At 46.6% G+C, this 27357-nt stretch overlaps 1 protein-coding gene across 3 annotated transcripts in view; it reads left to right on the top strand.

The window, feature by feature from the left end:
- The window catches only part of NRG2 (neuregulin 2), a 306149-nt gene that overhangs the window by 233394 nt on the left and 45398 nt on the right, over positions 1-27357 (top strand). For 2 of the 3 annotated variants that reach the window (XM_074960739.1, XM_074960740.1), the window contains exons 5-6: positions 2460-2580; positions 23976-24034. In XM_074960739.1, the coding sequence (XP_074816840.1) occupies positions 2460-2580; positions 23976-24034 (180 nt within the window). Of the gene's footprint in view, positions 1-2459; positions 2581-23638; positions 23716-23975; positions 24035-27357 lie in introns of all 3 variants that reach the window. The other variant, XM_074960738.1, reaches the window with a different exon arrangement.

Genomic DNA, 27357 nt, shown 5'->3' with positions numbered 1-27357 from the left:
GTGACAATGGACAGCTCAGTCAGTGGCGGGATTTTCTACTGCCCCCTAGCCCAGACAAAAGGTTAAGTGAGGTAGCCCACCATTTATAGACTGAGACAAACAATCTGGGATTAACCAATTTACATATCACTTTATGTGTTTCATGACATGTTTGTTACCTTCCCTTGTCCTTTCCTCCTCATGTTTCAGACAACATTCCTGTTCGCCACCTGTCCTATTTAGACAAAATATCACTATTAATCTCTTTTGTAAAACCATTTTATTGTCTGCTAGGTTGGGGTGTTCTTGTCCTCGTCTGCTGGAATGTGTTTACATATTCAGTGTGTGGTGTAGCAATGCTAGCAATATCGTTGCTGAGTTTGTGTACTGGATGCTGACTTGCAGGCAAGCAGCTGCTTTTGACAGGGCCTAACTGTTGCTCATAGCATAACTTTTTTGCTGACTTTGGTTCAGGCCTCAGGCCCATGCTTCAAGCTCTCTCTTTCTGCTACACGGGTCACTGACTTCAATCCAGTCCATGGGATTAGTTACCACCTGATGGCTGCTTGGTGACCTGTTGAAAAAGAGCTGGTGGTTCCAGTTCAACCCTTCTGGAAAGTGCTGTAAAATGTAACAGACAACAATAACCATTCAGTGAGTTTTTTCACTATCTCTAGAAATCAACAGAGAATTTGATTCCTTCTGTAGAATTCTTTAAGACAGTTAAAAGGCAACAAGAAATACAGTATTCTCTACTACATTCTGTAAGGTTTTACAGTAATTTCTGTGAGGAAATTCTGGGGAGGGATAGCTCAGTGGTTTGAGCATTGGCCTTTTAAACCCAGGGTTGTGAGTTCAATCCTTGAGGGGGCCATGTAGGAATCTGGGGCAAAAATTGGGGATTGGTTCTGCTTTGAGCAGGGGGTTGGACTAGATGACCTCCTGAGGTCCCTTCCAACCCGGATATTCTATGAATCTCACTAAGTTGCTGTAGAACAAAGTTGGTTTCAACTTGTTTTAATTTTAGAGGACTTTTCCATATGGGACTTCCCAGCTGGGAGAAGTATCCCCAACACAGAAAGCATCAACACGACCTTTTTTGGTAGTCTCATTAGAGAAGCCAAAGCTGAATGACCATGAATACTGATTACAGTTCCATCCATAGAGGCTGCCTCTCTAGGGCAGAGTTCTGGTAGATTTGTGGGCTTGTACTGCCACTGGTTGTGCTGTCCCTTTTCTGGGAACAAATGGTGGATGTCAGTCTCTCGGCCGGGGTGGGTAAACTTTTTGGCTTGAGGTCCACATCTGGATATGGCAATTGTATGGCGGGCCATGAATACTCATGAAATTGGGGGTTGGGGTGTGGGAAGGGGTGAGGGCTCCAGCTGGGGGTGCAGGCTCTGGGGTGGGGCCAGAAATGAGGAGTTCAGGGTGAGAGAGGGGGCTCTGGGCTGGGGCAGGGGGTTGGGGCGCTGGAGGGGGCCAGGGGTGCAGGCTCTGGGCGGCGCTTACCTCAAGCAGCTCCCGGAAGCAGTGGCATGTCCTCCCTCTGGCTCCTATGTGGAGGTGCGGCCAGGTGGCTCTACACATTTCTCCATCCATAGGCACTGCCCCGCTGCTCCCATTGGTCATGGTTGCCGGCCAATGGGAGCTGCGGTGGTGGTGCTTGGGGCGGTGGCAGCATGTGGAGCCCCCTGGCTGCCTCTACGCATAGGACCCAGACGGGGGACATGCTGCTGCTTCTGGGAGCCGTGCAGAGCCACAGCACATGTGGAGCAGGGCAAGCCCTGGGCTCTGGTCCCTGGCAGGAGCTCAAGGGCCAGATTAAAATGTCTGAAGGGCCGAATGTGGCCCCCGGGCCATAGTTTGCCCATCCCTGGTCTAGGCCATGGAGAACTACTTTGTTATGGAATCACAGAGAGCCACCAAATAATGACTGTGTCATCCCACACACTGCAGTGTCATTGGATACTGATCCAGTGCACATACAGCAACTCAGGGCATGAGCATCATATCACAGCTACTTTGTGACTCTCTGCAACTCAATGCAACACATTCTCTCTCTGTCTCTCATCTGTGACCTCCTCTCAGCCTGATGAGGGTGAAAGATTGGGCGTGACGGTGGGTGTGCATTTCTTCATCTCATTTGCCCTCCCAGGTTGATGAGAAAGAGTGAGGAAACAATTTTTTTCTTACACCTCGTCTCTGGTTCCTGGCTGCTGGAAGGAGATTTGCACAGAGCTCTCACCTCACCCCCTCACACTTTGTATGCAAGAGGTAATGCTGTGACTGGAGCATGAAGAGTGTCACTCAAACCCCACCAACTCCATGAGAGCTGCGTGTAGGTCTAAAGCCACAGTTTGAGGATTGTTGCTCCTGGGGCTTCTGCTCAGGCAACCAGATCAACTGAAACCCACTTAAGGGAGCAGACTTGCAAAGCAAAGGAAGTAACAGTGTATCCTCTTGTATCTTTCTTGCAGTAACGACCACGCTCTCCTCCTGGTCAGGACACGCCAGAAAATGCAACGAAACAGCCAAGTCCTATTGCGTCAACGGCGGGGTGTGCTACTACATTGAGGGGATCAATCAGCTGTCTTGCAAGTGAGTGAGGGTCGTGCTTGTTTCGACACACAAGTAGCCTGGAATGGAATCGGGGATGGTTGTGCGATTGCAGAAGGAGTGATATCTCTTGGAAGGTTCCCTGGTGATTGTGCTGGCTAAGCTGCACAGGTTTAGCAAAAGGGTGCTTTTTACCAAATTCCCAGCCGTGAAAAACGTGTCACAGAGCATAAAATAAGCCCTCCCATGTGAAATCTAGCTATTGGATGGAAGAGAGAAGGGCAGGGCTGGGGGCACCCCAGCCAGGGGCTCCTACCATTCCGCTGGCTCCAGCTGCTAGTCCCCAGGCTGGGAAGGAGCCAGGACTTGCTCTTCCCCTGCAGAGCTTCCTGCAGCAGGGAGAGGTACCCAGAGGTGGGTCTGATCTCACTCCCCAAAAGTAGCTGTGCAGGGGAAGAGCAAGTCCCATCCCTCCCCAGCTCAGCGGGGACTAGCAGCTAGGAGCCCCCAGATGAGGCACTCCCAGCAGCCGGAAGGAGATCAGACCGACCTCTGGGAACCTCTTGCGGCTGCAGGAAGTTCATAAAAGTGAGGGTGGCAATCCCATGATCCCCACCCCTTTTGGGTTGGGACCCCCAGGGTTACAATACTGTGAAATTTCAGATGTAAACCTTTAAAAACGTGAAATTGATTAATTTTCAAATGCTATGGCCGTCAAATTGACCAGAGTGAGCAGTGAATTTGGTAGGGCCCTACTTATCCCCAAGTACCATATGTCACGTCTATTGAAACTTCCTTTAAGGATATGTTTATGCTGGAAGTTTGAAAAGATGTTTTCTCTCTTCCCCCTTCCCTCACAGCTGCAGGGACTGGTGGGATCTGCATTTCCCTGTGCAACTCTCCCCAACCTAAGTCAAGGTTCAGCGTCAGAGTCACCGTCCTCCCCATTAAGAATGGATGGGGCCTTCCTTGAAGCATGCAAATCTCACTCTCACTTCTCAACCAGAGGGGACCCTGATGAGTGACTCAAAGCCCTCTCCCCACCCCCTCTCCGTTAGGGGCCTTCTTGTCCCTCCCACAGCCCGGTAGGCTAAAGAATGAGGCTTGTGAGTGAGTCTCCCATGTGACATTTAGAACTCTAGCATCACACCAAAATTGGTTTATAAAAGGGGCTTCTTGGGCATCAGTGAAAGGGAATCGAGTGTTGTGTTTACTGTGTTCCTTTTTATATTAGGCCCTACAAAAAGCTCAGGGAGCCATAGTAAGACATTAATAAACATGGAACTTCCTTGAGAGGGTGGAGGGAAAGTGCATGGGTTAGGGGATTGGTAATCTGCCATGAGAGCCTTTCACCTCTAGATCACTGTTTCAAACCTAGACAAGGCCAGCAGTAACCCAAAGCTAATACCATCTTGTGGCTTCACATTGGCAGCCTATGTGAAACATGGGTTGAGGGGCTCAGTCTAATGGCCTGCATCAGAAGTCTGCACCGCAGAAACAACCAAGACGGTTTGCAGTCTAAGCAGACAGGCATAGAACAGAAGAGGCCTTGGAGATTAAACTGCGCTCACCCTTTGACATGGTCTCAAAGTTAAGGACCTCCCGCAAGGCAGGGAGTGGGAGGTTTGCTCTTCTATTGCTCTTCTATCAACTCTGTGGACGAATTCTGTAGAAGACTAAGTCTCCATGGCTTTCTATCCAGCCCCTGCTACACTGTAACATGCAGTAAACATGGCAATTACTCAGATCTGTTTCAGTCAGGGATAGGCCAACAAGTCTGGCTTCAAGTAAGTACTTGAACTGACTAAACTACAAACTATTTTGGAAGGTCAACAAAGTTTGGTTAAGTTTTGTGTGTGTTTATTTCTACCATATTTTGCATGCTTTGGCACTCCTTTGTTTGGCAGGAATCACAAGCAAAGAGCTGATATTCAGCCAAAGAGCCTTGTTTTCCCCATATTTATGACCCTGTGATGAAAAGCTTGGATGGATACTTGATCCAGTGAGCTCAAATCTTTCCATGTGAGCAAAGCATCAGTAGCCCTTATATATCATGGGCTAGATTTTCAGAGGTGCCGAGTGACTTCAGCTGGAATTGTGTGGGTTCAGCACCTCATTATATCGGGCCCTTTTAGCCTTAGCATTCCCTGGAGGAAATGCAGGAGAAGCTGTAAAATGCCTTACAAGATTATTGTGCAGCACAAACCTTATTCTGGATCAAGTTGGAAATGCAGTGTAAAAATAGTCTCTGTCTTGTCACAGGATATAGAGATTGGCCTCAGCTACAAGTCTGGATCCAAATACCCATCAAACGTTGAGAAAGTTCAGCTCCATGGCTAGATCCAAGGGTTGTGGCTTGGGACTACATCTGAACAATGAGCTGAGCTAAAATCTTAGATCTGAATGCCCCCTGCTTTGGGGAAGCTTGAATCCAGATCTGAGTTTGGCAAATTGGGCCTATTTCTATTTTTATACTTCGTGAAATACATATTGAAACTTACTAGGCAATTCTTTGCAACCGAAGCTCGCTTAACTTTACAGGCCAGATCCTTAGCTGGTGTAAATTGGCATAGCTTGTTTCATCTCAGTGATGCTATACCCATTTTCCTCAGCTGTGAATCTGGCTCAAAATCAGTATGCAGCTGTTATGACTGAACACATTTTATTGTTTATGAAGTACATCCATGCCATGCCCATCAGAGATGATCTTCAGGCTCCTGGCATGTTGCCAGTTTGGACTTTAATGGTGCCATTTTGAGCACCCTGAAAATCCCCTTTGGAAGAAGGGGAACAAGATTTCTCCCCCCCCTCACATCACTGATGCAGGAGCTGTGCAAAGGAAAGCTTTACTGGTCTGAAAGCACTTGGACTGGTTTTGCCAAAGCGGTCCTAGCATAGTCATGGAAGAGTTCACCTTACAATTAGGACATTGTGATTGATATCTCATGGGTTTTTTTTCCTAACTTGAATTCCATCATGATTTTAGCAGCCAAAGCCTCATGAACCACTAGAAATAGACATAAATACTAGAGAAATTATACCATTTTAAAGCTGCAGTTTTTGTTTTCAGACGGCATGATGCATTGGTTTTCATCTCTAATGAGTCTCAACTTATTGGCTGCTAAAAGTGTGCTGGGATTGAAGGGTGTGGGGGGGGTGGGGAGGGGAAGCAAAGCACTGATCAGAATTAAGTGATTTCTAAGGTCCAGAATATCACTGGTTTCAGAGTAACAGCCGTGTTAGTCTGTATTCGCAAAAAGAAAAGGAGTACTTGTGGCACCTTAGAGACTAACCAATTTATTTGAGCATAAGCTTTCGTGAGCTACAGCTCACTTCATCGGATGCATACTGTGGAAACTGCAGAAGACATTATATACACAGAGACCATGAAACAATACCTCCTCCCATCCCACTCTCCTGCTAGTAATAGCCCATCCAAAGTGACCACTCTCTTTACAATGTGTATGATAATCAAGGTGGGCCATTTCCAGCACAAATCCAGGTTTTCTCACCCCCCACCCCCCCCCGCTTTCCAAAAACCACACACACAAACTCACTCTCCTGCTGGTAATAGCTTATCCAAAGTGACCACTCTCCTTACAATGTGTATGACAATCAAGGTGGGCCATTTCCAGCACAAATCCAGGTGTCCCCCCCCCCCAAGAAAAAAAAAAACACCACACACACACACACAGACTCACTCTCCTGCTGGTAATAGCTTATCCAAGGTGACCACTCTCCCTACAATGTGCATGATAATCAAGGTGGGCCATTTCCAGCACAAATCCAGGTTTTCTCACCCTCCACCCCCCCCCCACACACAAACTCACTCTCCTGCTGGTAATAGCTCATCCAAACTGACCACTCTCCTTACAATGTGTATGATAATCAAGGTGGGCCATTTCCAGCATAAATCCAAGTTTAACCAGAATGTCTGAGGGGGGGGAGTAGGAAAAAACAAGGGGAAATAGGCTACCTTGCATAATGACTTAGCCACTCCCAGTCTCTATTTAAGCCTAAATTAATAGTATCCAATTTGCAAATGAATTCCAATTCAGCAGTTTCTCGCTGGAGTCTGGATTTGAAGTTTTTTTGTCGTAAGATAGCGACCTTCATGTCTGTAATTGCGTGACCAAAGAGATTGAAGTGTTCTCCGACTGGTTTATGAATGTTATAATTCTTGACATCTGATTTGTGTCCATTTATTCTTTTACGTAGAGACTGTCCAGTTTGACCAATGTACATGGCAGAGGGACATTGCTGGCACATGATGGCATATATCACGTTGGTGGATGTGCAGGTGAACGAGCCTCTGATAGTGTGGCTGATGTGATTAGGCCCTGTGATGGTGTCCCCTGAATAGATATGTGGGCACAGTTGGCAACGGGCTTTGTTGCAAGGATAGGTTCCTGGGTTAGTGGTTCTGTTGTGTGGTATGTAGTTGCTGGTGAGTATTTGCTTCAGGTTGGGGGGCTGTCTGTAGGCAAGGACTGGCCTGTCTCCCAAGATTTGTGAGAGTGTTGGGTCATCCTTCAGGATAGGTTGTAGATCCTTAATAATGCGTTGGAGGGGTTTTAGTTGGGGGCTGAAGGTGACTGCTAGTGGCATTCTGTTATTTTCTTTGTTAGGCCTGTCCTGTAGTAGGTGACTTCTGGGAACTCTTCTGGCTCTATCAGTCTGTTTCTTCACTTCCGTGTGCACGGGCTGAAATTGTGGAAAAGCGGCATCACTTGCCCCATAACCTCAGCCGTGCAGAACACAATGCCATCCACAGCCTCAGAAACAACTCTGACATCATAATCAAAAAGGCTGACAAAGGAGGTGCTGTTGTCATCATGAATAGGTCGGAATATGAACAAGAGACTGCTCGGCAGCTCTCCAACACCACGTTCTACAAGCCATTACCCTATGATCCCACTGAGAGTTACCAAAAGCAACTACAGCATTTGCTCAAGAAACTTCCTGAAACAGCACAAGATCAAATCCGCACAGACACACCCCTGGAACCCCGACCTGGGATATTCTGTCTACTACCCAAGATCCATAAACCTGGAAATCCTGGGCGCCCCATCATCTCAGGCATTGGCACCCTGACAGCAGGATTGTCTGGCTATGTAGACTCCCTCCTCAGGCCCTACACTACCAGCACTCCCAGCTACCTTCGAGACACCACTGACTTCCTGAGGAAACTACAATCCATCGGTGATCTTCCTGATAACATCATCCTGGCCACTATGGATGTAGAAGCCCTCTACACCAACATTCCACGCAAAGATGGACTACAAGCCGTCAAGAACACTATCCCCGATAATGTCACGGCTAACCTGGTGGCTGAACTTTGTGACTTTGTCCTTACCCATAACTATTTTACATTTGGGGAGAATGTATACCTTCAGATCAGCGGCACTGCTATGGGTACCCGCATGGCCCCACAGTATGCCAACATTTTTGTGGCTGATTTAGAGCAACGCTTCCTCAGCTCTCGTCCCCTAACACCCCTACTCTACTTGCGGTATATTGATGACATCTTCATCATCTGGACCCATGGAAAAGAAGCCCTTGAGGAATTCCACCATGATTTCAACAATTTCCATCCCACCATCAACCTCAGCCTGGTCCAGTCCACACAAGAGATCCACTTCCTGGACACTACAGTGCTAATAAACAATGGTCACATAAACACCACCCTATACCAGAAACCTACTGACCGCTATTCCTACCTACATGCCTCCAGCTTTCACCCTGACCACACCACATGATCCGGAAAGGGTGGGGTGGGGGGTGAGAAAACCTGGATTTGTGCTGGAAATGGCCCACCTTGATTATCATACACATTGTAAAGAGAGTGGTCACTTTGGATGGGCTATTACCAGCAGGAGAGTGAGTTTGTGTGTGGGGGGGCGGAGGGTGAGAAAACCTGGATTTGTGCTGGAAATGGCTCAACTTGATTATCATACACGTTGTAAGGAGAGTGATCACTTTAGATAAGCTATTACCAGCAGGAGAGTGGGATGGGAGGAGGTATTGTTTCATGGTCTCTGTGTATATAATGTCTTCTGCAGAATATCACTGTTCACCTGCCAGAGCTTGGAAAGAAAGCCCTGTACCACTAGAACCCCAGGTTTCCTACACTGTAACACCTTCATTTCTGGTCCTGTTGTCCTCAGATACTGGGCATTAAATCTGCTACTGGTCCCTTGGTCTAGCAGGAATTTTTAAACACTGCTCAGGGACTGAATATGGCAAGTTTAGGGTTTCAGGCCAGTGTCATTTACAGTCCCTGGGGAATTGGAGGCAACCACTAGCTCTCTAGTAACTAGTGACATTTGGATTTGTAAATATGCATTGAATTTCAGATAGTTTAACTCAGATCATTTTATTTTTTCTTGTAAAATGAGGCATTCTTAGTGTTGGTGGTTGGTGATAGGCAAACTGACTTCCACTACAGAATAGCAAAAGATTAGACTTCGGAGCAGATACTTTCAGAATGTGCTTGTATGCTGACTACCAAGACCGTTTGATTAGCTGCAGAAATGTGGAAAGCTGGTTCCAGGTGAGGGAGAAAATAACAAGTTCAGAGAAGAATTCAGAAAGAGAAGGTGGGGTGGAGGTAAGGGGAGGAATAAATGATTTGATCCGTACTTCTTAGCGTTTCCACACTACATTATGTGTCCTGTCCCTGTCCCAAAATCCACCCCCATCTCTACTGAAGCGGAGTTCTAGGGCATTGGTCCTTTCATTATGCAGCCTGTTAAAATACTTTTGAATCACAGCAGACTGTTTGACACTAAAAATGTAAAAATTAAAATACAATTAAAATTACCTAACATTAGAAAACACAGGAGGAGATGCAATGAAAACAGTGTGGATTAAAAAGGTGTAGAAACCTAGTTTCAAACCCAGCCTTTGTTCCTCTTTATCACTGGCAATGAATCCAATGTTTGGATTCTAAGACCTTCTTCTGGTCTGTATGATTTTCACTCCGGAAATCAGATTCTGGCCCCTACACCAGCATGGTGTTATCAGCTTTTTCAGTATTCCCCTTCTGAGATTCAGCAATCAGGAAATATGACTTGGGAACATTCTGCTTGTCCACCATGTGTTTTTATCTCCTTAGTCACCTTACTGGAACATACTTAATTATTTAGAGTGCTCTACAAACACAGAAGATTCTTTCTGTGGATGTTGTCTCTGCAAAAGAGCCAGTAGGCATCTGAAATTAATTTCTCTCCTGAAGTGGCTTCATGCCTGAGATGGTGCAGATATTTTCAATTTGAAAGAGTGAGTGGCCCATGTTTTTGGTTGAACTTTTGTAGCAGGGCCATCAGCAAATTGCTCCTTCCAGCCACCAAAAACCCGGGGAGGAAAATGCAGTGAAATTTTTGCCTGGAAAAAAAATTTCAGTTCAGTTCAACATTGAAAAACATAATAATCTAGACTTGTGTCACTGGAAATACATGCCCTGGAATTTGTAATCTGTGGCAGACCTCTCCATAGATTTTTGAGTCTTTGCAGAGTGTTTGCATAATTTAGGCTTTAATGTAAAAATATAAAAGAAAATAAATCTACCCATTTTGGTTGCAAAGAAAACCTGCTTATGCCTCAGGCAGTGCTGTCATCCTGAATCTGCAAACAGACCACCTGAAACTAAACCTTAGAGAGGTGTGACAGGCCCCAGGTATATTGTAGCCTGTAGGCATATAAACTAAAAAGGACTATAGCACTATATATAGATAGATAGATAGATATAATTGACCCAACAGCACTAATAAAATGAAGAGCCTCTGACCCTGGGGGAAGTGGGAGTGGGAAGAATCATAGGTCCTGCCCAGATCATCCTGCTAGGAAAAGTCTTAGAAATGGGCCTTATCATTTCCCACAAAGGTAAAAAATAATCCTCAGACTCAATTCCAGAGTCCTTAAGAACACCTGCTGTCGGTCAGACAAATCTCCAGCCTCAGCTTGAGGATCCCAGCACACAGCGTGCTGGGCTGGAACATGGTGATGGGCCCTGATCACTGGGTCTGGATGAGCTGTGCTTGGCTGAGTATATGAGAGGGGAGAGGTCAAAGGTGGCTGTGCACCATTCGTGCACTCCCCTGATCTTGGGGACAGCCATAGGGCGCTTCAGCTCCTTGGCACAAGCTAGAGCAGTCTTAAGGTTGCTCAAACTGATGTTGGCTATCAGACCCTTAGACTGCATTGCATCAACTGTGGATCACCGATGCACAATAGTGCACCACCCATGCTCTCTCACCCTTTAGGATTGCCAATTTGGTAATATTTAAAAAACAGACACTCCAGCAGGAGTGCTGGTAACTCCCCCACCCTGCCTCTTCTACCTGAGGCCCCACCCCTGCCCCGCCTATTCTTCCACAAAGCCCCACCCATGCCCTGCTTCTTCACATGAGGCCCCACCCCGCCTCTTCCCCCTGAGGCCACGCACCCCGTTCACGCCTCTTCCCCACCTGTCACTCGCTGCTTTTCCCCTCCCACCCCCCCTACCCGGGTTAGGAGGGACTCGCCTGTGGAACCAGGGCTGGGAGCTGCAGCCGTTCGATGCAGATAGGCGGCGGCCCTGGCTGAGTGGGGGCTGCAGCGGGTGATTACCCACCACCTCCCCCACCCGCAGGAACCAGATGTTGGGTGGCCGGTCACTAGATCTGACCAGGCACTGTCAGGGCCCCTTTTTGACCAGGCTTTCCGGTCAAAGACTGAGCACCTGGCCACTTTATTACCTTTCCATGTACTGGCATTTGCCCTCTGCTGTGGGTTGGAGGGTTACGCTAAGAGAGGATTCCCCTACAGTGGAGTACTCAGCTGCCCAGTTAAGGCAGTTTTATGACCTTTCAACGTCATCAATACAGTTGTGCAAATAACCAATTTTGCAGTTTGGTGGCCAGACTGAAAGATTGAAAAACAAACAAACAAAAAAAAACTTGTTGACCTAAAATGAAATGTGAAAACAAATGTTTTGGGAACCAAACAAGTTGATTGAATTTCATGTTGGGTTGAATGAAATATTTTGTTTTGCTTTTGTGTAAAATTAAAAAAAAGTTGTTTCTAATGGAAAGGCTAACTATTTCTAAACAAAACACTTTGCCTTTTCTGCCTCTGAAGCAATTCAGTGAATTTGATACAGATGCACTAAATCATAGGATATCAGGGTTGGAAGGGACCTCAGGAGGTCATCTAGTCCAACCCCCTGCTCAAAGCAGGGCCAATCCCCAATTTTTTCCTCAGATCCCTAAATGGCCCCCTCAAGGACTGAACTCACAACCCTATGTTTAGCAGGCCAATGCTCAAACCACTAAGCTATCCCTCCCCCCAAATGTTTTGATCAACCTAAATTTGCATTTTTTTGGCAAGGAAATAATTTAGTCCAAATTTTTTTTACCCAGCTCTAGTTATCAGCGTTGTAGAAAGGGATTGTAACATGGGCGAGGACCTGGTTCTCAGCTTCTAAATTACATGGGACTAGAAACCATCAATTGCTTCACAGAACCAAAATTATGAAAGATCATTTTTGCAAGAATCAGCTTGCAAGATTTAAAGATGCCAATAAATGAACATTCTAACCCTTGTTTTGGCCCTCAGCATAGGATTATGGGAGAGGAACGGTGTAGAGGTTTGGAATATCACAAGTTGAAAATGAAAGATTTCAGAGGTGGGGGAAAGATTTTAAAAAGAGGGAAGCGTGTGACATATAGTCAATTTGATTTTGAAAACTATTCAAAAATGTACATAAATAATTTGCTAAAAAAACCAAGCCTTTTCTTTGTCTTATGAGTCAGGTTGCTTCAAAATTCCACAGCTTCCCATCTATATTTTCCTAATAAATCCACACACTATGGGAGAAAAAAGTCCACAGAATTTTGCAACGTTTCATGGACATCCCCAGCCCTTACATGTAGCACCACCTTTGCTGTGTCAAGCTGATATTTTGCATTCAAGGTCTCCCCACCATCACAGCTGCCTTGCATAGCATTTACAGTTCATCTTCTTTACAGTGTCAGGATCCATGGAGTGCTTCTCAATCAACTTAATAATGTGACCGGGACAAGAAATGATAAGTTGTGCTCTGCTGGGAAAGTGACATGAGGCACCTTTAGTTAGTGTTTGCTCAAATGCTTCCCCTTTCTCTGCCGTCACTGATTTGTTTCTTTCCCAGCACCCTGTTCTGTATTCTGCTGCTGCTCCTCCCACAATTCCTACCCCAGAGCTTCAGGAGAAACTCATATTTTATTTATATTTTATTTATTTTTGATTTATTAAGTGTTCCTCTCAATATCTCTGAGTGCAGGGTCAGATTTATAAAATCCACAATGACACAGTTATAGCTACAACATCCTCCCCCCACCCCAGGTGTGCAAATTATGGTGCGAACAACTTGCCATTTATTTTTCATTATTCTCCTATTTTAAAAAACTTCAATCATTCCACAAGTGGGGAGGAGGACAGAGGCAATGCCATGTGACTTAGCTGACCAGTCACACACCACAAACACAAGCAGTGAAAAGATGAAGTGACCAGGTTGCAAACAGTCAGTAAGGTGATAGTTGACAAGCACAACAAGAAAAATAAATACATTGGCAGAGTTCAGGGTCTGTTTGTGAACAATTTGCAAACAGATAGAAGGGCTAAATTATTTGGATACTTTATTTGCAATGAATAATTTGGCCAGCTCTAGAATTCAGTCTCTTTCCCACTCAGTGCACGGCCTCTCTGCTGACCAGGGGGCCAGTAGTTCTAGCTGTGGTGGTTTTGTTATGGAATCCTAGAAACTCAGGTCTGGAAGGGAGCTTCAAAGGAGACCGGATGTAGCCCCCAGAGCTGAGGCAGGACCAAGGATGCCTAGACTGGACACATATACCTACGTGGACACGCATCCACTAGGAATGAGACTGATGCCCGCTCCCTTATATCACATGGGTCACCAAATAGCCATTGGATGCTAATCTGGGCTGGGTAGAAACTGATGAGCTAGAGGTGAAAATCCCCTTCTCCCATACCAAATCCCTTAGCCAGTCAGTCCTAGTCTGTCTACAATGCAAACAGTCAACAATGAGACGAAATGGCGCTGTGTCCAGGCTGATTTGGGGCAGTTACACTTTTTGGTTCTTTTGCTGAGGTGCTTTAGTTCCTGACGCTGCGGGGTACGTTCTGCTCCTCCCCACCCCATCCTGTCGCGCTCCTGTAAAACCCTTTTTAAGAAACAGCCTAGAACTCTACCCTGCTGCAGCTGAAGCCAATGGGAGCCCTGCCGCTATCTTCAGTGGGCATTGAAGTGGGCCAGCTGCAGTTTGGCCCTTACTGTACAGCGGGTGCCTGGATAAGACCTTGGCATTTGCTCTCGCTGCTTTCTCCTCTTCTCGTAGGCTGTTCTGGGGAACACAGCCTGTCGGTGCGCTCAGTGCATGATTCTCTGGGGCTGGTTTGGGGATAATGACAGAACAATGCTCTTTTTCAGCCCTCTGCACAAATAGGCAGCATGCCTGAAACAGTTCTCCATTCACTTATTTAAGTGCCAGGTGTCCTTTTGCTACATTTTCTCCATATCCTCGTAAATTAAACCACCTTCATTTTCATGCTCTTCTTAGTGACAGATTACGGTCTATTCTGAGGAGTTTCCCAGCTGGGTATTGTGATCTTAATTAAAGAAACACTGCAGAGAGCAAAGGGAATGTGCCAGCCGTTAGAGGCTGGTATTACCTGAAAGTGGGCAGGTAAAACTGACACACAGGGCCCGTCTGCACTGGGAACTTCTGTCGCCATAACTACGTCTCTCAGGTGTGTGAAAAATCCACCCCCTTCAGAGAAGCAGCTATACCGCCCTAACCCCAGTGTAATGGCACTAGGCTGATGGAAGAATTCTTCCGCCTCTCAGGAAGGTGGATTATCTATGCCAATGGGAGCACCCCTCCCATCGGTGCAGGTAGGTCTACACTGAAGTGCTGTAGCTATAGCATTTCATGTGTAGACAAGCCCATGAAGGTCCCTCTCAGAGCCACAGTATAGCAGGGTACAGAGATTAGGTTGTGTCTGCTTCGAAACAGGGACCAGATGGTCCCTCACTTCATGTGGGTGTGCAAGGGGCCTTCCCTCCCCCAATGTATGCTCTGAGTAAGGGTCAAGGACAGTGGTAGTCCTGCTGTTTGGGGGAGCACAGAGGTCCTTTCTGGTCACCCTGTGGGGATCGAGATCATGCCGAAGGGGGAAGGGCTGAGGCAGGCCAATGACTCCAATCCCCTACCAAACTGGTGCATGGAGCTGACCAGGCACAGAGAAGGAATTGAGTTAAAAGATGGTGGCTCCTGAGTGTTCCCCAGGTGGACCAGGGAGTGGGGCAAGAAGTGCTCCCAACAGGTTGGTGCAGCTCTGCACCATTCCTGACATAGGCCTATGCCTTAGAGGCACAATCCAGACTGAGGGTGGCCTGTGCCTACCCCCTGCCATGTGGGGCCTGTGGTGGTACCAGCCCATAGCTGAGAGTACAATTGGGAATGAGGGAGATGCTAGTTGTGGAAAGACCCTACCCCCCGAGATGGGCCACCCAGGAGCTTTGGAACTTAATGGGGTGCACACAGCTCTGAGAGTAGGGTGGCCAGATAGCAAATGTGAAAAATCAGGACGGGGCTGGGGGATAATAGGAACCTATATAAGAAAAAGACCCAAAAATCGGGACTGTCCCTATAAAATTGGGACATGTGGTCACCCTATCTGAGAGAGACCTGGGACAGCCAGCAAAGGCTTTGCAGGTAAAGCCCAGCTGAAGGCTGGTCACACGCACACAGCAGTGGCAGCCTTCTGGAATGTCAGCCTTCTGCACATTCTGTATGTAAGACAACATGCTTTGTCACTAACAATGACCCGACCCCAGCGGTTACCATATCCCTGCAGCATGTGCTGGCTCCCAGGGAAAGAGCATGCTGCTTCTCATCTCGCCCTGTCCTGCCACATATAGCGAGAGATGCCACATTTCTCAGTGTTCTGTGGTATACTTCCCAGATTCCTAGATTCCAAGGCCAGATGGGACTATTGTGACCATCTAGTCTGACCCCCTGAATAACACAGGACAGAGACCTGCCCTGGAATAATCCCTGGAGCATGTGTTTTAGCAAAACATCCAATCTTGATTTTAAAATTGTCAGTGATGGAGAATCCACTTTGACCTTTGCTAATTGTTCCAAGGGTTAATTATCCTCCCTTTTAAACATTTATGCTTTATTTCCAGTCAGATCTGTAGGCCCATATCCTCAGAGGTTGAAGAATCTGGGCTGTAACCTGTTGGAGGACAATACTAAGGGAATGATATCCCTCTTCATAAATTTAGTGCAGCAGGGACTCAGGTAACAAAGGGAGCCCTGGCTGGAGATGGTGTCAGATATTGCACACTTTTCAGGTGCAGCATTATAGTTCAGGAAGCTTGCCTCTAAAATCAGTGAGCTAATGAACACAGAATGCTTGTGATGGTGTCTCAGTAGATTGCCACACCCAGCCGAGGCTCAGCTGTGCGACTGCATTAAGGATGGGTAAACCTCGAGAAGCTGGAGGTTTTGTGATCATGCAAAGTAGTTTGGGCATTCACAAAACTTGCTCAGGTTCACAAGTTTTTCTGTCCTATTGCTTCAAACCTGGTATTTTTCCATCAATGATTCAATATAAGTAAAAAATAAAAGCCCACATTTTTCTAGGTAATGGGGAGCCTGTGGTATGTACCACATTAAGCATGGAAGGTTCTTTCTGCCCTCAGCTGCTAGGCTCTTAGCAATGAGACCTGGAGATGGTGCACACAGTAACTTTTATTGCATTACTATTTCCCCGCGTATCTTTCTTCACAGACGCTGTATATTTATTTTGCTGTAAATTTCTCGCCAATTTCTTCCGCTGGGATTTATTCCCTCTGCCCCCTCCTCTCATTTTTCAATCTTTCCTGAGTGGGATGCAAATACAATAATGTTCTAGTTCCGGCCCACTACCTGCAAATAGGCTTGGCAGACTTTGAATTCTCTATCTTTTTTTATACAGTAGAATCTCAGAATTACGGACACCTCGGGAATGGAGGTTGTTTGTAACTCTGAAATGTACTATAACACTGAACAAGACGTTACGGACTTCAGCCATGGGGGAGTTGGGACTGCAGCCACAGGGTGGGGTGGGGTCATGGTTCCAAGCGGGGAGGTGGGGGCTTCTGACCCTAGGGGCCACTGGGGCTCTGGGCGGGGGACTCCGGGCTTTTGCCCCACGAGAGCACCAGGGATCAGGGCTTTAGACCTGGGGGGAGTGCTGAGGCTTGGGGCTTCAGCCTCATGGTTCTACTCCTGGCTTCATCCTTGCGGGGGGTGCTGGGGCTTGGGGTTCCTCACCGCTCCACTCCCTGTTTCAGCTGGGGGTAGGGATGCACTGGGGCTCTAGCTATGCGGGGGAGCCCTGGAGCGAGAAACTGGTGCTCCTCTCATAGCTAAAGCCCTAACCCCTGGTGACCCCCGTGGGGCTGAAGCCAAGAACAGAGCCATGGGGCTGAATCCCCGAGCCCTGGCAACCCTCACGGGGATGAAGCCAGGAATGGAGTCACGAGGCTGAAGCCCTGAGCTCCAGAGCTCACCCAGGTCTAAAGCCCAAGAGTCAGAAACCCCGAGCCCCCTCCACCTGGAGCCCTAACCGCCCCCTCACCCTGCGGCTGCAGCCCCAACCCCCCATGGCTGAAGCCATGAGCCCCAGGGTTAAAGCCCAAGGCAGTACAGTGTTTTGCTTTTTGTTTTTTGTCTCTGCTGCTGCCTGATTGATGACTTCTGTTTTCACAGGGTGTCCGGTTGACCGGTAAGTCCATAACTCTGGTGTTCGTATCTTTGAGGTTCTACTGTATGTTTGTATTGTATAGTTGCCTAACACAATGGAGCCCAGCCTATTTGAGGCCTTTAGGTGCTATCACAGAATAAATGTTAAATTCAGTGGCAAAAAACTGTTAACACAGAGTGAAGCTGGCTTGGAGGTGGGTCATCCCCTTGCAGAATGCTAAGTTCAGTAAAACTCGAACAACTGAAAACCAGGAAACACACAGTTAAGGTTGCCCATGCAACCTTAACTCTGCCCTTTTCCAGCACAGTCCCAGTACACCCTATTAACCCACCCACCTTTTGTCTGCCCATGCCCTGTTGCTGAAATGTTCAAGCTCTTCACCTTCCTTTATATCCCACTCACTCTGACCCACAGGATTCCGTTGAACACTGTTAAAGGACAAAAAGAAAAAAAAAGGTTGCCCATGCCACCTTCCCTCTGCCCTCTTCAAGCAATGCCTCAATATGCACATAGCACCCACTCACACTGGCCCCGGGCACTGTATGATTCAGGAGGTTCCAGATCCTGGCATACACTCTCACACAGTCAGTTCTCCAGAAGGAATGCCACATGTGTACAGTTTAAGAAACACTTCACTTGATGACAGTAGAGGGAAGATGGCGTGACAACTTACATAACATAAGAACGGCCATAGTGGGTCAGACCAAAGGTCCATCTAGCCCAGTATCCTGTCTTCTGACAGTGGCCAATGCCAGGTGCCCCAGAGGGAATGAACAGAACAGGTAATCATCAAGTGATCCATCCCCTGTCGCCCAGTCCCAGCTTCTGGCAAACAGAGGCTAGGGACACCACCCCTGCCCATCCTGACTAATAGCCATCGATGGACCTATCCTCCTCCATGAACTTATCTAGTTCTTTTTTGAAGCCTGTTACACTCTTGGCCTTCAAACTCTGGCAAAGAGTTTCACAGACTGACTGTGTGTTGTGTAAAGGAATACTTCCTTTTCTTTGTTTTAAACCTGCTGCCTATTAATTTCATTTGGTGACCCCTAGTTCTTGTGTTATGAGAAGGAGTAAATAACACTTCCTTATTTACTTTCTCCACACCAGTCATGATTTTATAAACCTCAATCATATCCCCCCTTAGTCGTCTCTTTTCCAAGCTGAAAAGTCCCAGTCTTATTAATCTCTCCTCATACGGAAGCTGTTCCATACCCCTAATCATTTTTGTTTCCCTTTTCTGAACCTTTTCCAAATCCACTATATCATTTTTGACATGGGGCGACCATATCTGCACACAATATTGAAGATGTGGATGTACCATGGATTTATATAGAGGAAATATGATATTTTCTGTCTTATTATCTATCCCTTTCTTAATGATTCTGTTCACTTTTTTGACTTGTCCAACACCCCCTGTTTTGTGTGCTGTGGGTGAGAATGAATGGGTTGTAAAAGAACGCAAAGGGTTATATATTTCAATAACTGTGGGGTTGGCAGAGTAAAGGTGTGTGCATGTTAACGGGATGTATTGGGGCATTGCTGAAAGAGGGCAGAGTTCAGGTTGCACAGGTAACCTTAACTGTGCATTTCCTCATTTTCAGATGTTTGAGTTTTGCTTGACTCAGCAGTTTGCAAGGGGACGACCTACCACCAACCAATCTTAATTCTGCCTTAAATTTTTTTTCGTCATTGAATTTCCTAGGTCTTCGCACAGGAAAACTCTATTAGTAGTCATTTAGGCAGTTGTTTACATTGTGTCCCACAGTTAGCATACTGAGCCAGCTCCCCCCAACCCTACCCTGCACACACATCAGCTGTGCCCACCAGCTGTGCTTCGGTACACCTCCCAAGCTATGCCCCTGACCCATTCAGTGTGTTTCCCCACCTCCCCACTACTGTAGCTGGGCCTCTCCACCACAATTAGGGAATGCATCACCCTGAACTCTTCACACTCTGGTATACAAATGTTTCTATTGCCTCCCTCCTCCTGTAACCGAACACATGTGCAGTGCCTGGAGCAAAGTGGAATCGTGTTCGGTTGCAGGGGGATTGGAGTTCACTGGAAGAGCTCAGGGTGCACTGGCAGAGCTGGGGATGCCAGGGTGCACTGGCAGAGCTGGGGGAATAGGAGGTTGGGGTGCACTGGCAGAGCTGGGGATGCAGGGAGGGTTGGGGTGCAGTGGCAGACCTGGGGTTACAGGGGGGTTGGGGTGCACTGCCAGAGCTGGGAGTGCAGAAAGCGTTGGGGTGCACTGGCAGAGCTGAGGGTTCAGAGGCTTTGGGGTGCACTAGCAGAGCTCGGGTTGCATGGGGGTTGGGATGCACTGGCAGTGTTGGGAGTATGGGGGTTGGGGTGCACTGGCAGAGCTGGAGGTGCAGGGGATTGGGGTGCACTGGCAGAGCTGGGAGTGCAGGGGGGTTGGGGTGCACTGGCAGAGCTGAGGGTACAGAGGTTGGGATGCACTGGCAGAGCTGCAAGTGCAGAGGGGTTGGGGCGCACTGGCAGAGCTGAGGGTATGGGGGTTGGGGTGCACTGGCAGAGCTGGGAGTGCAGGGGGTTGGGTGACCTAGCAGAGCTGGGAGTGCAGGGGGTTGGGGCGCACTGGCAGAGCTGAGGTTTCAGGGAGTTGGGGTGCACTGGCAGAGCTGAAGGTGCAGGGGGGTTGGGGCGCACTGGCAGAGCTGGGAGTGCAGGGGGGTTGGGGTGCACTGGCAGAGCTGAGGGTATGGGGGTTGGGGTGCACTGGCAGAGCTGCGAGTGCAGAGGGGTTGGGGTGCACTGGCAGAGCTGGGAGTGCAGGGGGGTTGGGGTGCACTGGCAGAGCTGAGGGTACGGAGGTTGGGATGCACTGGCAGAGCTGGGAGTGCAGGGGGGCTGGGGTGCACTGGCAGAGCTGAGGGTACGGAGGTTGGGGCGCACTGGCAGAGCTGGGAGTGCAGGGGGTTGGGGTGCACTGGCAGAGCTGAGGTTTCAGGGAGTTGGGGTGCACTGGCAGAGCTGAAGGTGCAGGGGGGTTGGGGTGCACTGGCAGAGCTGAGGGTACGGAGGTTGGGGCACACTGGCAGAGCTGGGGTGCACTGGCAGAGCTGAGGGTGCAGGGGGTTTGTGTGCACTGGCAGAGCTGGGAGTGCAGGGGGTTGGCATGCACTGGAGGAGCTGAGGGTTGCCCTGCCTTCCACACCTGAGTCCATAATCTTTCTTGCCTCCCCTACCTTATATCCCCGTTCATGCCCCGCCCCATAACCTCCCTCTCCTCGCTGCAGCCCCAACGCCCTCTGCTCCTCCTTCCCCACTCCTCCCACCCCTAACAGCCCTCCCTTCCTTGTAAGCAGTCACATGTCTGCTTCCTCCCCCCACCCAAAGACTGGTTCAGTTTCCACAAAATAAAATTGCCAGCCATGATCCACAATTCCTGCCCCCTCCAGCCATTCAGTCCAAAACTCTGTCTTATGTGGGGGGCTCTGATTAACTTACCCATAGTTCCCTTAATGGAAGGGTGAGTTCACAGCCATCCAGAGGGCTGGGATTCATCCAGGCATTAGTACCTCCCTGGTTAGCATTACAAGGCAGCAAAAGGGAACCATTGGGAAGGGGGCGGGGGAATGACTGTAACTCAGGAACCCCTTGGTTAAATGACCCCAAATTAGGATCACTAATGCTACCCTATGCCCCTATGAGGCACACTAGATTTCCAAGGTTTCAGAGTAACAGCCGTGTTAGTCTGTATTCGCAGATTTCAAAGCCAGCTGAATAAGTGTTTGGATTTTAGTGTACTTACAAGGTTCGAGCTTTAAAGCATATAAAACAGCAGAAATGGAAACCCTTTAGCCTTTTCCCAGTATTTGGGAAAGTGCACATAAAAATGGATGTTTTATAAAATACTGTTCTCACTTTGGGTTCCCCAAAGATTTAGTGGTAGGTTTCATGTGCTACCTTGGGTAAAACTCAACAGATTGAGACTGTTTTGACCTGCAACATAGGAATAGTTTGATCTCTAGCTCTGGGCAAAAAAACCCCCCACCTGGAAACTTTTTAAAAAATTGCTATTTTTTTCCCTGCCCCAAACCGCTCCAAATTTGAGTCACTAACCCTACCCTACCCTCTCCTGAGGCACAACGAACCTCAAAGAAATCCAATTAAGCAGGTTGCCCTTTAAACAGACACATCATTAACTCTAGTGGCACTGCTGCACCACTGTAATAATTTCTCAGATCCCAGGCAGGTATGTGCAATAAACTTGGAGATAAATAGGATGCCTGTGAAAGCATTCAGGTGCCTCTGTACAGAAGGGCCATTTGGAAGTTTACGAATAGGGTGCATATAAATCTATTTGTATCACTAGTGGTGGGTGGACTTCAAAAGGGTTCGGATGAATAAATATCCAGAAGTTTGGGGTGTTTTATCCAAATCACACTGAGCCCTTTGAATCTTTTTGTCCAAGCTCACATTTCCCCAGAGATACCCAGGTGACCTCCCTTCACTCCACAGCCCTAGGGTTGCTACCTTCAGACTGCCAAAACGTGCATCCTGTGCACTGCACTTCATGGCCTCAGCTTCCACTCCCCCATCAGGGTGAAGGTCCATGGAGTGAATCCACTGTAGCCACCTCTTCTGTGCCCTTCACACTAAAGTGACATTTATTAAGCTTTCCCCTGCATTGCATTCCAGAGGGACTGTCTGAGATCTTGCATACTATTGAGATCAAGGGTGAAATTTTTAGTCATCTGAATGACTTAGAAAGCTAACTTCAATTTTCAGAAGTGACTTGGGAACTTAAGAGCCTAATCCTCATTGAAAGTTCATGGGATTTGGGCACCTTAGGCACTGGAGAAAATTGTACTCGAAGAGGCACAGCATACAAACTGATGGCAACAGCAGGGCTGGGGCCAGGACCGGATTATGTAGGAGCCTTCAGCAGGAATGGAATAGGGGACTAGGGACGGTATCCCTTGTTGGAAAGAAGGATCATGGTCAGAGCTGCAGTGGGAGAGAGGTGAGGAAATGTAGAAAGGACCAAAAGTTCAGGCTGGTTCTTAGTTTGCCCAAACTTGTTTTCCCATCTCAGAAATCTTCCCATAGTGGAGGTCACATGAATCTCTGCCATTTCTGGAGAGACCCTCACCCAGAGGTGCCGGAATAGGGGAGGGCAGGGGGTCTGTGGGCTAGACAGAGGGATCGGAGAGTCAGGGACAGGTAAGGACAATGTGGGGGAATTACCTAGTTAGGCTAGGAGAAAGGGTGGAGAAGGAGGACGAGGAAGAAAGGAGCCTTTATTGGTTTTGGAGAAGCATTTGAATTGTTCAGGGTTAAACCTCCAAACTCCAACTTTTGAGGTTCATTCCTGTGGGTCAAGTTAAAAGAACCTTCTGACAAAGCAACATTTCCGTCCCTTTGGACTGGCCTTGCCAGCAACATGCTACATGCATCAGTGCTAAACATCGTGGTTCCAGTGCCTCCCATGTGTAACTCTGCCCCGCAACACTGAACCCCAATAACTAGACACACTGAGGGATCTTGTCCAGGCATTTCACTGGTTTGCAGCTGCCTGAGCCACAAAGCGAAATCTCTACCTGTTACACCACTGTAATGACCGGAGTGGAGTTCCTCTGGATTTGCACTTGTGTAACTGATGGCTGAATATGGCCCTAGGCTTGCAGATCGTCCTGGTGCAGTACTAGTGACTGGGGGAGTCATGAGACCCCAGCAACTGGACAAACTCTCAGGGGCTTGTTCCAGTACAACCTTATTGTCTATCCCTTACCATGGAAAACCATTGAGAATGCTCTCTCCATAACCCTAATACAACAGGTTCCCCTGGCAGAGTGCTGGAGCTTCCTGCAGTGCCTCTGGGGAGTAACAGCATTAGGTGGAGTAGGACACTTGCCGTGCACCACTTCCAAATAGCTCTATCAACCTGTGGTACCTGCTGCCAGTCTGTGTACGTAGTGACAGTAACACTAGTCTCCGAGAAGGTTGTTCAGTAGCACAAAGCCTGCCTACCCCTCTTGTCAGGTGGCAGCTGGTAGAGGTGATTAGCAGTGGGCAGGTGAGTAGGAAGGTGACAAGCCTAAAATGAAAGGATGGGTTTGCTGACACCTGGCTGCCTGAAGATTAGAAAAGAACAGAATATTGATATAAAGGAAGCCTGATTAAACAAAGCAGAGATTAAATGCAGGAACTGTACATAAAGCTTTTAACTTTATTTTTCCATTCATCACTATGCACTTTTATTTCTAACCATAGCCTCGAGGATGCTGCCAGATTTGTTCTGTGATTTGTCCCCTTTTCCTCCTCCAGATGTCCAAATGGATTCTTCGGACAGAGATGTTTGGAAAAACTGCCTTTGCGATTGTACATGCCAGATCCTAAGCAAAGTATGTTTGAAGAGAAAAAATGCACCACACTACTTAAATCTCCTGGGCACAGCGCAGCACTGGATTTAGAGTGGTCTAGCCAGGGGTGTGTTTTGATAGAATGTTTGGGTTAGGGAAACAGGTAAGGGATCAGGCTGAAAGCAAATCACAGGAATCGTGGAAGGGATCTGAGGTGGCATCAGGAGGGGCCGCATTTCAGTCCACTTCGATATCATTTTGCTATCTTGTTTCTCTCTTTCTGGTTTTCTTTCTTTCGTTAGGTGTCCGATCGAATTCACCGGGGATCGGTGTGAGCACTTCGCAATGGTCAGCTTCTCCAGTATGTCTCTTTCTACTTCTCTTTCTCCCTGATTATCGTAGCACTGTGTGACATCTTTAAAGCAGGTTCTTCCATTCCTTAGGGCCTTGTTCTCCTCTTTTTGTGCCCGCGTAGCTCTGGCTGACATTAATGGGAGCTAAGTGAGTGCTGCTAAGAGGAAAATGAAAGCCCTCGCTGTCTCACAATCATTTTGAATGGTTCTTGCTTTCACTTGTAAACGAACATAATGTAGGATTTTACAGTTTGCTCTTTTCATGCAAAATCCAAATAAGCAAAGATTTTCAAGTGTGCTGTGGAGAACAGGTTGAGTGATAAGAAACCTCTATTAACATTATTATCACATGAGGAACTGCTTTGCACAATACACAGGAATCCTTTCCTTAACTTTGAAAGTGGGATCTGTGAGTTTCTCTGTACCAATTTGGGAATGATAGGTAGAGTTGGGCTGAAGACCACCAATTATTTCAGAAGAACGGCCATACTGGATCAGACCAGTGGTCCATCTAGTGGAAACGTCTCCTGTCATCCAGTCTGAGCTCCTGGCAGTCAGAGGTTTAGGGACACCCAAAGCATGGGGTTGTTTCCCTAACCATCTTGGCTAATAGCCATTGATGGACCTACCCTCCAGGAACTTACCTAATTCTTTTTTTGAAACCAGTTATACTTTTGGCCTTCACAATATTTCCTTGCATTTTTTCAGAGACTAGGCTATGTTTACTTTTCCAGCAGCTAAGCGAAGCTTCACTCACTGTGAAATTGATATTACCCATTGCGAGCTTTGGGTCAAACCCTGACGTCTTTTCTAAGGGCTGGATTATGGCTGTTCCTTTCAGAAGTTCTGGGTGGTGCACCTCCTGAAGGGGTGTAGCCATAGATATCCCTCTCTGAGACAAAGTTCCTCCCACATCTCCCCATGGAATATGGCAGCCTTACACTGATGCAGGGCAGTGCCTGACTTAGATGACTGAGTTCTTCATTTTTACTAGGTCCCTGTTTAGACAAACTCCCTTTGTATCCATGTCAGCAGGAGTTTGTAGTGGGAGTGTAAAACTCAGGGCAAAATTCTGATCTTGGTGTAAATCAGGAATAAAACCATTGAAGCCATTGGACTTGCTGTGGATTTACACCAGTGTAACTAAGAATCCAGCCACAGTTACGGACATCAGACATTGGCCTTTTCAAATGGCCAGTTATGCAATCTTTACACGGAGTAGTACATATGTGAGTAGCCCCCTTGACTTCAGTGGGACTGCTCATGTAAGTACTATGCAGAGTGAATAAAAGTTGCAGAATCAGGCCATTTAATTAGCAGCATACACTCAGTTAAACAAAATGTGCAAGCATTTGTTGTGTCCAGTCATAAAGTGTGTGCTCACTATTCGATCCTTGCTACCTGGCTTACAGTTGTGTTCCAAGTTCTGGTAGGTCATCCAGTCTTTCAGAATTTGTGCATTTCTGAGATTTGTGAACATGGGCTGGGAGTTTCTAAAATGTTTGCCCAGCTATTTCTCCTTAGTTTTTGTCATTGTTTTTGCTGCTTTGCAAAATGTACACCCCGTGCAATATAAGGATTTAGGGCATTGCAGAGGATGTATTTTTAAAACCTGCTCAGTTCATCCGGCTATTATTTGCCCCTAATTTTCGTCAAAGGAAAGCCTTATAGCTAAAGAACACCAGATCCTTATAAGTGAAACTATACAAAGGGGTCACCATTGAGATGTCATTATTTGCCAACGGACACCACATACCCAGTGATATCTAAGATCTGTCCTTACAAATTCCTACACCACCCCTGTTTCTCCCTCTACTTATAATCGTAGATATCAGTAGTAACTATGTAGTAACAGCTGGGAAATGTTAACTTTATAATAGTTTCTACTGCATGCACAAACAAGATGCAATGGGCTTTGTCAATGAGGATTTGGCTAGAGATGAGTGAAAATTGGATTTCTGTCCCATGGAAAATTTTGCTATTTTAACATTTTGTTTTTTTCCCAAATTGGAATGCAAAGTTTAAATATCAAATTTTTGCTCAGAACAAAACATTCCAAACAAATTAAATTTGGAAATGGCACAATGTTTTCTTTCAGCATTTTTGATCAAAATAATAATAATTTTGATATTTCTGAATCAGAACGATTTGTGAACTGACTCAAAATATTTCATTTTATGCTAGTTCAACATTAAACCGCATTTCCCGATAGTAGCACAGTGACATGTGGGAGTTATAGTTCAGGTAGGACTCCTCTATTCTCTCCTATGGGCTCCCTGGCCAGGCCACATTTACTATGATCCACCCACAGCTATGTGACTCCCATGATGCACCATATCACTTGGTCAGAGGGGAGACTGTAGTGCATCATGGTTTGGTCAGGGAGAGGCATCATAATTTTTGCAAAGAAGTTTTGCCATTTTCTTGCAATAAAAATAGCTTTTTTGTTAAAACAATGAGTTCTTATCAGTGAGAAGTGCCTTTTGTTTTGTCGGAACATTCATGGGAAGAACAAACTATGCTTTGATTTTTTTACAAGACTGTAAAAATGTGATTTTTTCATTGTTGGTGAGAATTTTTTGTTATATTCATGGTTTAAAATGACACTGTCAAATTTAAAATCACATATTACAATCTAACCCATTTCTTGACCGACATCAGTTAATCACCCACTGATTATTAAATGTCCAGGTTACCTTTCACTAATTATTTGTTTATTTTTTACATTTGTCTCAACTTCAATAATAATAATCAGAGAAGTGAGGTTCACCTTTATTTATAGCTGGTTTCATTTCCAGGTTTGCAGTGCTGCAATGTTTGGATTACAGGCATGGCAGAGGAATGTGTATTTGGTTTCAAATTTTTCCAAATGGAAGATTTAAAGGAAAAAAATAACATTTCTCTTGGGTTTTTTTGTTTGTTTGTTTTTAACAAAATCTAAATATGGGGCCCAATAAAAGTTAACACTACGTCTTTAATTATCTTTCCACTTCATGCTATGCATATGACGACAGATCAAAAACTGAAACAGATTCAGACGGTCCCAGAAAAATTTCCAGGGAAAATAAAAGAAACATGCCTTGTGATTCATATTCCGAGCACATTGTCAATGAGTAACAAATCATTAAATAAAATAATGAATCATTATGACCACTCTAACGCTTTATTAAATGCTTATTAGTTTTTTTAGATGCTCGTATCCTGACTAGAGCCTCTGTGCGCTACTGCAATATAAATATTAAATAATCATTGAAGCTGATGGCGAGGCATAACCCAAAGGCTGAGGCTGATTCTTTGCAAACTGATATAAATTCAGGACACTAACCTGACA

The sequence above is a fragment of the Natator depressus genome, chromosome 8, assembly GCF_965152275.1.
Source record: "Natator depressus isolate rNatDep1 chromosome 8, rNatDep2.hap1, whole genome shotgun sequence".
In the NCBI taxonomy this organism is placed as follows: domain Eukaryota; kingdom Metazoa; phylum Chordata; order Testudines; family Cheloniidae; genus Natator; species Natator depressus.
This window is presented reverse-complemented; position numbering and strand designations above follow the sequence as displayed.